The 12232-nt window shown below is 36.9% G+C and overlaps 1 protein-coding gene across 7 annotated transcripts in view; it reads right to left on the bottom strand.

Moving 5' to 3' along the window:
• Positions 1 to 12232, bottom strand: part of KIAA1328 (KIAA1328 ortholog) — a 393845-nt gene that overhangs the window by 47302 nt on the left and 334311 nt on the right. For all 7 annotated transcript variants that reach the window (XM_024120502.3, XM_024120503.3, XM_028480601.2 and 4 more), the window contains one exon: positions 7648 to 7756. In XM_024120502.3, coding sequence (XP_023976270.2) covers positions 7648 to 7756 — 109 coding nt within the window. The remainder of the gene's footprint in view (positions 1 to 7647; positions 7757 to 12232) is intronic.

Raw genomic sequence — 12232 nt, 5'->3', positions numbered from 1 at the left:
TCGGCAGGTGGACGCGCAACCACTGCGCCACCAGGGAAGCCCTGAGCTCTGTTTCTTATTGCTTGTGTGGTCCTGGGAAGTTCTACAATGACAACTACTATTAGCCATGTACCAAGACTCTGCTAAGTACTTTATATAAACTATGTTGCTTAATCATCATGACCAGACTATGAGGGAGATATTATTACCCCCATTTTATAAATTAAACTAAGTGATTTGTTCAAAACCACATAGGCTAGCATTCAAACCTAGGCCTATAAACCTAGGTGTTATAATTATTACCCCTGGGCTCTTAAATGTTCTATTGCCTCTCTGAGCTTTGTTTTCTCATGATTGTGAGGATTATATTAGGTAACATACATAAAAGAATTTTTATAAAAGCATTTAAGTGCCTAGGACAGCAAGTGGCACTCAACAAATGTTTCTTAACATTGAAGTGAAGGGAATTTGATGATCTTGGACCAAAGGCACAAGTCTAAAACAGCAGTTGACGAGGCCAAAAACTGAAATGACAGGAGGAACTGGCAATACTGAACAGATGTCACTAATCGCAGCATTTTCCAGAGTTCAGTGCCCTGGAGAAGACCCACCAGGAAGCATAATCCTCACCTACTGCTGGCTCACCAAAGAAATAACATAATTATGTCTTATGTTCCAAGGGTAACCTTAGATTTTTTGCAACTACTTGGAACTACAGAGTGTAAAATTTTGAAATGGGTTTACCTCCTATAAATGTGTGCCCTTTGTTTTCTTTTTAAATATTGTTTTTAAAACTACGTAATACATTGTTGTTGTAGAATATTTGGAAGATATAGAAAAGTGTGAGCAATAAAATAGCTCTTATAATCCCTTCCCCTAGAATTTAGAGAGGTTTCCTGAAGCCAAGGACTAGAACTCTAAGTGGCTAGTAAGTATAAGCTGTTGTAATGTACACTTTCCCTGCTGTACGTTCGTCCTATGTCAAGAGTGTCTTGACAAGATTCCTCAAACTGAATTCATTTCTTGGAATTATACTGTGTCTTTATTATTTCTACTTAGCCTATTTGTTTCTGTTTTCTTAATTTACACACTTTATAAGCAGTGTGTGCAAGAGGAATGGATGATTATATTAATGGTTTTTAACAGTGGGAATTATTACAGTAACACCCCCAAATTGTGGCTTAATTAAAAGGAACATCTTTTCATCAAACACCCCAAAATTTCCATGCATTCAACTGCTCTTGGTAGTAATGCACCTGCCAGCAGGGAATTCCATTTATCAACCTAGCTTCAATAAAAATCCTTTTGAATGGCTGGACTTTTCATCCTCCTGATATGGAAGATAGGTGTATTTATAACTTCATATTTTCTTTTACATATTCAACCAATTCTTTTCTGAAGTTTTTGGATTATCCCTTTTTATTGTCATCATTTATGTGAAATATATCAGTCAATTTTGTTTTTATTTTGTTATTTGCAATATATACAAAATGGAAAAGTTATAGTAAATGGCACTTTGATTGTGTGTAGTGTGTAAACTATTATTCGGAGGGCATATAAAGCTAAAATGATAGTTCTTGGCCTAGAAGCCCACACTTTTGGAAATCATTTTGAAAAAAATCTAAGAAGAAAATCTATCTAATACTTTGAAAATGAATTTTAATAGTCATTAAAAAGAGCTTTACAATGATATGTAATTTGTATGAACATATATTGTGAAAGGACATAGCCGAACTTGCCCAACACAAGATCTGATACATAATAGGCATTCAGTGAATAGTAGCCAGTTTTGCCACATATGGTCACCACTCATGTGCTCTATTGTATAGCAGCAGTGAGTTCTGCTGTTCAAACCTACTACATAAACCCAAGTAGTGCCTGTAAGGCTCTAGTTTGAAGTTTGGGATTTTAGTTTAGTTCCTCTTTCTCCACCTTGGAAGGATAACACATTATGTGCTAGGCACATGAGGGGATCTGGTTAAGTTCTAAAAATATTTGTGTGAATGTACAGGTGAGAAAAAAGTCTGATTTTTTTAAAAAAGGATTTTGTTACAGTTAGGATTCTGGGCACAAGTGCAAGAAAGCGTTGCAATTTGGCTGTTGTGTGTAATAGAAACATAGCACTTCCCCTTCTGTGTAAGACTAAGTTTCTTCCTATCAAGTTATAAACACAAATTCTAACTCTTAAAGTAAGTTTATTGGATTCCTATTCTAAATCAGAATTTTATAGGCTTAGTGCCTACACCTCAGAACAAAATTCAAGTTTCACAAAGTGTGAGAAAATGAAAAAACACTGAAATTTGGGATCAGAAGAAAGAAAGAAAGAAGTAAAAGACATCCAAATAGTTAAGAAGTAAAATTATCTCTTCGAATGACATGGTTTTATATGTAGGAAACCCTAAAGACTCCACACACACAAAAAACCTGTTAGAACGAATAAATGAATTTGGTGAAGCTGCAGGATACAAAATCAAGACACAAAAATCAGTTGTGTCTCTACACCAACAGTGATCTATCAGAAAAGGAAATCAAGAAAAAAATCTCATTTATGATAGCATAAGAAAGAATAAAATACTTGGGAATAAATTTAATCAAGGAGGTGAAAGATTTGTACACTGAGAACTATAAAACGTTGAAAAGAATTGAAAAAGACACAAGTAAATGGAAAGATATCCTGTGTTCATGAATTAAAATAATTAAAATTGTTAAAATAGCCATACTACCCAAAGTGATATACAGATTCAATGTAATCTCTAATAAAATTCCAATGAAATTTTTTGTAGAAATAGAAGAAACAACCTTAAAATTCATATGGAACCACAAAAGACTCCGAATAGCCAAAGCAATCTTGAGAAAGAAGAACAAAGTTGGAGGAATCACACTTTTTGATTTCAAATTATATTACAAACAGTATGGTACTGGCATAAAAAAAGACATAGACTCACTGGAGAGAGTCAAGTGCCCAGAAATAAACCCAAGCATAAATGGTCAATTGATTTTCAACAAGGGTGTCAAGATATGCAATGGGGAAAGGATAACCTCTTCAATAAATAGGACAGCATGTGGGAAAACTGAATATCCACATGCAAAAGAATGAAACTGGACCCTCATCTTACACTATACACAAAAATCAGCTCAAGATGGATTAAAGTCTGAAATGTAAGACCAGAGACTATAAAACTCCTAGAAGAAAACACAGGGAAAAAGCTCCTGACATTAGCCTTCAAAATGATTTTTTGCCATGTGACACCAAAAGCTCAAGCAACAAAAGCAAAAATAAACCAGTGGAACTACATCAAATAAAAAAGCTTCTGCACCGCAAAGGAAACATTCAACAAAGTGAAATGGCAACCTACAGACTGGGATTAAAATATCTGCAAGCTATACATCTGATAAGGGTTTAATATCCAAAATGTATAAGGAACTCTTACAACTCAACAGCAAAAAGCAAACAGTCTGATGAAAAAATGGGCAAAGGACCTGAATAGACATTTTCCCAAAGAAGACATAGAAAAACACTGGCTTCAAGACAGAGAGAAGTTTAAGTTTTAGATTCCAGAGTGCTTGGATCCTTCCAGCCTGGGTTGGCAGAGTGTGGTCTCAGGTTCCCAATATTCTGAGCCTGGGTCCCTCAATCTCAAACTCAGTGGGCAAGGAGTCTCCACAAGACACCTTCAAGTCAGCCGTGTGTGAACAGTTGCCTGTGAGCATGACGGTGCACTGGGAATTGCTCTATAGAAAGCTCGGCAAGGTGGAAACTTACAGCAAGATTTTCAGAACACATTAAGCATATGGTCTGACAGCAAAGGAACAAGGTCTTAAAAAAAAAGAAAAAATTAAGCTATTATTTTTCAAAAGTTCCCCAAATAAGCTATTAAGTCCTTCAAAGCACATACACAAATATTTTCCAACCTCCCTCAACAAAAAACAAGCTCTACAAAATCATCCCTCTTGACATAGCTCAAAAAACAAACGAAAGTAAAACAAAAACCTTCAACTTGGTGTTGTGATAAAAACTAATCTTTCTGAAAAAACCTAGAGTAGTGAGGTGAACAGTGCTTCCTAGAAATAGGCTAACTACAGTTCAGTTCCAAAAATTCACTAATTGGGCATGATTTGGTGAGATCAGTCTTTCTCTCTTCACATCTCACAGGGAAAAACAAAAAAAGACGTCAAGAGTACCAGTCTTAACTCTTACGAGTCAGGAAAGAACAGAGAGAAGGAGCCTTAGTAACCTTTTACTTCAGGGACCGAGCGTGTAAGCCTGCTGCTGCAGGCCTGGTATTTGCCTCTGCTTATCAGTTTGGAAGGAATCATTACTGCCTTGTCATAAGACTGAGAGATAGAAACTCCACCAGAATTTTAAAAAGTGACAAGATATCTGTTTCACTGAACAATCCCAGAAGATAGTCTTCATTTTAATGTAAAATGTTTCAGATTTACATACCTGACTAGAAAAAAGCCACCAACATATAAAAAATATACTGCATGCAATAGACTCTTCTCCTTGGTCAAATTTGAAATAAAAGATTTGAAGATCCAAAGCTACATTAATGCAAATAACTGCCTGTTGCAAGTATACTTTTTGATTAAATTGGCATACATCAAGTACAATTAGAAAGGTTATTTATAATGAAGAAATACATAATTCTGCATCTTAATGGGGATGACAATTACAGCTGATGGTTGTTAATTAACGTTAACTTCTTTTGCTCTGGGTCTCAGATATTTCTTACACAGTCTGTATGCTGTCAATGGATACAACTAATTCTGCAAGGTACAAAAGGGTTAATTATCAGCAACATTTGTGCTCATAACAAATTCATTGGTAACTTTCCCAGCTCTGGTTCCACATTGGAGACCTGAGGATCAAGTAGAATTGGTAAACTCTGACTCAGTGTCATGGCAGGAAAGGTATTTGTTCAACTTTCTGAGCAAAGGCACACCTACCCACCAGGTGTTCAGAATGACGGAGAAAAGCCCCTCCAGTTCTCTCTCCTGGTGGAATGGTCTGTGTGTGTTGCCTGTTCCAGGCAAGCAGAAATGCAAGGCATTGTTTAGTTCAGTGGTGCCACCCTCCTGTACAGAGATGCCCACTGTGCTTACTTTCCTGGACAGCTCAGGGGTGTGTGATCAGTATTGGAGGCCAGAAGTAAGATGCAAAGGGAGAAGCACTGCAGCTCTCAGCACAGAAAACTATTATAAAGCCCTCTTTGCTTGTGCTGTAAATTACATATTTATTTTGTTAGCATGAGATAGATGAATATTTCCACATACAAAGGTGCCCTGCTAAAATCAGGATAAGTGATATTAGTGTCCTCTGGTCAGTATTATTGAACCTCGAAAGCAATAAACTTTATGCATCAATAAATATTACATTTGCAACATAATTAACATTCCTTTACTGTCTCTAGCACTTATTACACATTGTAACCACAAGTCTACAATACATTATTCACATTTGGGGTGTCACCAAGAGATGGATTGCTGTAGGAGAGGCTGTCCTTTAAATAAATCAACAAATAAAAATGCAAATGTTAACATTTTCAGCTACAACTTCTCCCATCTTGAATGGGGAATGAAAATTTCACATTACATTGACACGCAGCAGAGAGAACAATTAACAACGTACACTGTGAATGAGAAAGATGACTTTGCCAAGCTAGGTTTTATCACCTGCACATGGACCCATATGGGACTCTTCTAGATGCCAGCACTTTTCAGAAAACAAAGGAAAACCTGTCCCCCACCGGCATCTGTCCCATCCCCATCCTTTTCAGCAGGTCTTGAAAAGTCTTGGAATTTAGGGTGGACAGGGAAAGGACTTTTATTCTTGTTCTCCTCAGTACTTTCAAAGGTTTCTTGGGATGAAGAACAACAGGCTTTCCTCTTGCATTAAGAGTTTATATGTAAAAGCAGTCTATAAAAAATGCCTTTTCTACACTTTGAAATAAAAATAATTCAAATAATCTTGATTCTGAAGTCTGGAAAGCAACCACTGTGCCTTCCTGGTAACTGATTTTCATAGTACTGAATCATTTTTTTTCAACTCTGCACTTTGTATAATAGACCTATAATATGCCATCAAGTACTTCTAAGAATAAAATCTGGTGTGCTGCACATTGTTTTGTTTAGCCAAATGCTCATTATTTAAGAAGCTTCTGAGAATCGGTATTTAGCTGAACTGCAGCCTTAAGAACTAATAGATAAAGAATCCTTTTTTTAAGGTCTGTAGATATGAGTCTTCACAGCGATTTTAACCTGGGCTTGTAAAACTACAAAGTTGATATGGCTGTTTCAGAAAATGTGTGCTGAGGATGTATTATAAAACCCTTACTGGGGAAACATTTTATTCTTCTTTTTCATGCTTTTCTCTAAACTGAAGTGCAATCATCAAAAACACATTAGAGTAGAGTTAAAGATCTCATTGAAGATTTTAGTGTCAAAGATAGGAAAATTCATTAAGTTTGAAAATCCAGATTGTCTTTCCTCTTTACCTATAACTCCTCCAAAGAAATCCCTCAAGATAAGCTAGGATGGATCCTCTCTGACCAAAAGCATTCATCCACAATGTGAAGTGGTACAAGGTGAAAGCCCCATCAACCTTTCAGAACCACAACTCACTGTAGGTCTTTGGCAAAATGCCATGCATGGTAGTATTAAAAATAAAAGAAAGGAGTAATGGACAAAGAATGTGGTAAACTAGTTCAATTTTCTTTTGACTGTGGGTGGCTTCCAAAATAGGGATGTTGTCATTGTCAACTATTATAATACTTAAGATCATGGGCTTTGGAGTCTGAAATGCTGGCTCTACCTCTTACTAGCTATGTGACCTTAGGCAAGTCACTCAATCTCTCTGAACCTTAGTTTCCCGATTTTTAAAATGAGGGTGATAGTAGTACCACCTCATAAGGCTGTGATGAAGATTAAATCAGATAATGCGTACAAAGGGCTGGGCACATAGTAGATACTCAATAGATGATAGCCATTATTATTATCCTCTGTGTTAAGAGTCATTTCCCAAAAGTTCTTTAAAATTAAGTCTTAAAATCTATATTTATCTGATAAGATGCTAGGAATTTAAGTGCTCAAACAATCATATCCCCAAGGAAACATAAACCAAGGCCTTTTGGTGTTGATGTTTACATATTCAGCCTTAAATGCATAATATGGGAGTTGGCTTATTACATAAGAGAAATTTTAATAACATATTTCTTTTCCTGACTCCAGAAAAGGCTGATCAAAGTATTAACTCCTCAAATGTCTCTGGGATAAGTAAATGTTGACAGTCATTTAACTGTAGTACAAAACCCACTACAGTTTTTAATATCAATGAATTCAGTTAGTTACACTTATAGTCCAAGTGTATAACCATTCCATGATAAGTTGGGAAAGATCTGCTGCTAAACAGATTTTTTGATGAAAGGCAGGATTGGCTTTGTGTTTCTGTGGAAATCCTTGTCAATTGCCATTACCAATTAAGGAAAAGCATGCATAAAGGAAAGGGCTCCATGAGTTCAACCTGGTCGTATCTAGATGCTTCCAAATAAGGGCCTCTCTCTTGAGTAGGAGGCATTAACAATTGTCAAGATTTTTCAATACTTATTAAATAACTCAAAAAACGTTCTTATCTGCAGAATATTAAAACAAAGAATCCCTGAAACTTACCGGGGGGTGTCATGTTGCAATGATGCTGTGGTTGTGATTACAAGCTCCTTTTGGCTTCCTGTTGTCATAGGAGATGTGGACGCATCTTTTCTAACTTCTGCCATTGTCCCTGCATGAACAATAAAGGAAATAATTTGGGCATTTAATAAAAGGAAAAGTCTATTCTGAGTAATATATTCGTATAGGAATCCCCAAGCTTTAGAAGCAAGCCATTTTCCCCCATGAAATGAAACAATGGCAGACGGAAAACTCGGTGAGTTGTTTTGGTTTTGTAAACATCAGTGATCCATAATATCTTGTTTTTAAAAAAGTGCATTTGTGCAATAACAGACTAACTAGAGATTTTGTTTTTAAACTTGATGGCCTATCAAAGTCCTGCTGATTTGGGTTTATTGTAAAAATGCCCAAGGAGGTAGATTGGTTTATTTTGTTCCTTTTAACTATCAATATCATAAGAAAAGTTCTTTCTTCTCTCTGACAAAATTGATAATTCCAGCACTTTGTACTTCTACAGCCTCCAAATTAAATTGATCCTAACCCCAGAACTTTCAAGGTAGACATAAATCTTGAATATTTCTTTTAAAGAACTCAACATGTAAGATGCTAAACAAGTAAGATGCAAAAACAAGATGTTAAAACAAGTAAGATGCTCAACTAACCATTTTAGGGCTGATTTGGCCTTTGTTCCTTCTAGCAAGAAATGTTTAGTTGATAATTACTTTCCTCCTCTGGATTGCTCAAGACTAAGATGGCATGGACAGAAAGACCTTTTGTTTTTGTTTGTTTTATAATTATTATTATTTCTAATAATAATAAATTTCTCCTCCTTTTTAAAAAAAAAATAACAAAATTGCCAACTTTTTATTTATTAAATATACAATAAGGCTTTTTCACTTATCAAATTCTCATGTTACAGCTGGAAGAGACCTTGGACATCATCTCATACTACTTCTTATTTGATAGATGCTTTTTTTTTTTTTTTTTTTTTTTTTTTTTGCCGTACGTGGGCCTCTCACTGTTGTGGCCCCTCCCTCCCGTTGCGGAGCACAGGCTCCAGACGCGCAGGCTCAGCGGCTATGGCTCACGGGCCCAGCCGCCCCGCGGCATGTGGGATCTTCCCGGACCGGGGCATGAACCCGTGTCCCCTGCATCGGCAGGCGGACTCTCAACCACTGCGCCACCGGGGAAGCCCGATAGATGCTTTTTGTAGGACGAGCTCTCAGTAATGTTTTATTTTTTATTTTTAAAAAATTTTTTATTGGAGTATAGTTGATTTACAATGTTGTGTTAGTTTCTGCTGTACAGCAAAGTGAATCAGTTATACATATACATATATTGACTCTTTTTTAGATTCTTTTCCCATATAGGTCATTACAGAGTATTGAGAAGAGTTCCCTGTGTTATACAGTAGGTCCTTATTAGTTATCTATTTTATATATAGTAGTGTGTATATGTCAATCCCAATCTCCCAATTTATCCCTCTCCCCTGCCTCCCCACTTTCTCCCTGGTAACCATAAGTTTGTTTTCTACATCTGTGACTCTGTTTCTGTTTTGTAAGTAAGTTTATTTGTACCATTTTTGTAGATTCCACATATAAGCGATATCATATGATATTTGTCTTTCTCTTTCCGACTTGCTTCACTCAGTATGACAATCTCTGGGTCCATCCATGTTGCTGCAAGTGGCACTGTTTCGTTCTTTTTTATGGCTAAGTAATATTCCACTGTATATATGTACCACTTCTTCTTTATCCATTCATCTGTTGATGGACATTTAGGTTGCTTCCATGTCCTGGCTATTGTAAACAGTGCTGCAATGAATACTGGGGTGCATGTATCCTTTGGAATTATGGTTTTCTCAGGGTATATGCCCAGTAGTGGGATTGCTGGGTCATATGGTAGTTCTATGTTTAGGTTTTTAAGGAACCTCCATACTGTTCTCCACAGTGGCTGTATCAAGTTACATTCCCGCCAATAGCGCAAGAGGGTTCCCTTTTCTCCACACCCTCTCCAGTATTGGTTCTTTGCAGACTTTTTGATGATGGCCATTCTGACTGGTGTGAGGTATCATTGTAGTTTTTTTTTGTGTGTGTGTGTGTGGTACGCGGGCCTCTCACTGCCGTGGCCTCTCCCGTTGTGGAGCACAGGCTCCGGATGCGCAGGCTCTGCGGCCATGGCTCACGGGCCCAGACGCTCCGTGGCACGTGGGATCCTCCCGGACCGGGGCACGAACCCATGTCCCCTGCATCGGCAGGCGGACTCTCAACCACTGCGCCACCAGGGAAGCCCTCATTGTAGTTTTGATTTGCATTTCTCTAATAATTAGCAGTGGTGAGCAGATTTTCATGCGCTTTTTGGCCATCTATATGTCTTCTTTGGAGAAATGTCTATTTAGGTCTTCTGCCCGTTTTATGATTGGCTTGTTTGTATTTTGATAACGAGCTGCATGAGCAGTTTGTGTATTTTAGAGATTAATCCCTGGTCAGTTGCTTCATTTGCAAATATTTTCTAACATGTTTTGGGTTGTCTTTTCGTTCTGTTGATGGTTTCCTTTGCTGTGCAAAAGCTTTTAAGTTTAATCGGGTCCCATTCATTTATTTTTGTTTTTATTTTCATTACTGTAGGAGGTGGATCAAAAAAGATATTGCTGTGATTTATGTCAGAGAGTGATCTGCCTATGTTTTCCTCTAAGAGTTTTATAGTATCTGGCCTTACATTTAGGTCTTTAATCCATTTTGAGTTTATTTTTGTGTATGGTGTTAGGGAGTGTTCTAATTTCATTCTTTTACATGTAGCTGTCCAGTTTTCCCAGCACCACTTACTGAAGAGACTATCTTTTCTCCATTGTATGTCCTTGCCTCCTTTGTCATAGACTAGGTGACCGTAGGTGCATGGGTTTATCTCTGGACTTTCTACCCTGTTCCATTACTCTATATTTCTGCTTTTGTGCCAGTACCATACTGTTTTGATTACTGTAGATTTGCAGTATAGTCTGAATTCAGGGAGCCTGATTCCTCCACCTCCGTTTTTCTTTCTCAAGATTGCTTTGACTATTCAGGGTCTTTTGTGTTTCCACAGAAAGTAAAATTTTTTATTCTAATTCTGTGAAAAATGCCATTGGTAATTTGATAGGGATTACATTGAATCTGGAGATTGCTTTGGGTAGTCTAGTCATTTTCACAATATTGATTCTTCCAGTCCAAGAACATGGTATATCTCTCCATCTGTTAGTGTCACCTTTAATTTTTTTTTCATCAGTATCTTATAATTTTCTGAGTACAGGTCTTTTGCCTCTTTGTTTTTTTCTTTTTATGCTTTTTATTTTATTTTATTTTATTTATTTATTTTTTGCACACAGCATGGAATATTCTTTGCAAAAGTAGTTTGGAAAAGTTTCAGAATAAACGGCCTACTACACAAGTCTACATTAACAGATAAAAGCAAACACAACCCAGTAAGCTGTGGTGAATTCTGCTTTCTAGAGATACCACATTATAGTAATAAAAATCTTAATTTTCAACCAAAAAATGTAAAACATACAAAGAAACAGGATCATTGTTCAATCAAAAGAACTAAATAAAATTACAGAAACCATTCCTGAAGAAGCCAAGGCATCAGACTTACTAGACAAACACTTAAAAGCATCTTCAATATGCTCAGAAGTAGGAAAATAAAGACAAAGAAATAGAGGAAATCAGGATAATGATATATGAGCAAAATAAATATCACCAAGAACATAAATTATTAAAAAACCAAGCAGAAATTTTGGAGCAGAAACTGTAATAATAAATTGAAAAATTCATTAGGGTGGTTCAATAACAAATGTTACTAGGCAGAGCAAGGATCAGCAAAGTGGAGGATAGGACAATTGCTACTGTTTTTTTTTTTTTTTTCTCTCAAGATTTTTTTTTTAACATCTTTATTGGAGTATAATTGCTTTACAATGGTGTGTTAGTTTCTGCTTTACAACAAAGTGAATCAGTTATACATATACATATGTTCCCATATCTCTTCCCTCTTGCGTCTCCCTCCCTCCCACCCTCCCTATCCCACCCCTCTAGGTGGTCACAAACCACCTAGCTGATCTCTCTGTGCCATGTGGCTGCTTCCCACTAGCTACCCACCCTACGTTTAGTAGTGTATATATGTCCATGCCACTCTCTCACTTCGTCACAGCTTATCCTGCCCCCTCCCCATATCCTCAAGGCTATGGTCTAGTAGGTCTGTGTTTTATTCCCATCCTACCCCTAGGCTCTTCATGACATTTTTTTCCCCCTTAGATTCCATATATATGTGTTAGAATATGGTATTTGTTTTTCTCCTTCTGACTTACTTCACTCTGTATGACAGACTCCAGGTCCATCCACCTCACTACAAATAACTCAGTTTCATTTCTTTTTATGGCTGAGTAATATTCCATTGTATATATGTGCCACATCTTCTTTATCCATTCATCTGTTGATGGACACTTAGGTTGCTTCCAAGTCCTGGCTATTGTAAATAGAGCTGCAATGAACATTATGGTACATGACTCTTTTTGAATTATGGTTTTCTCAGGGCATATGCCCAGTAGTGGGATTGCTGG

Source organism: Physeter macrocephalus, chromosome 19 (genome assembly GCF_002837175.3).
Source record: "Physeter macrocephalus isolate SW-GA chromosome 19, ASM283717v5, whole genome shotgun sequence".
In the NCBI taxonomy this organism is placed as follows: Eukaryota; Metazoa; Chordata; class Mammalia; order Artiodactyla; family Physeteridae; genus Physeter; species Physeter macrocephalus.
The sequence above is the reverse complement of the archived record's forward strand: the minus strand, read 5'-3'. Positions and strand labels throughout refer to the sequence as shown.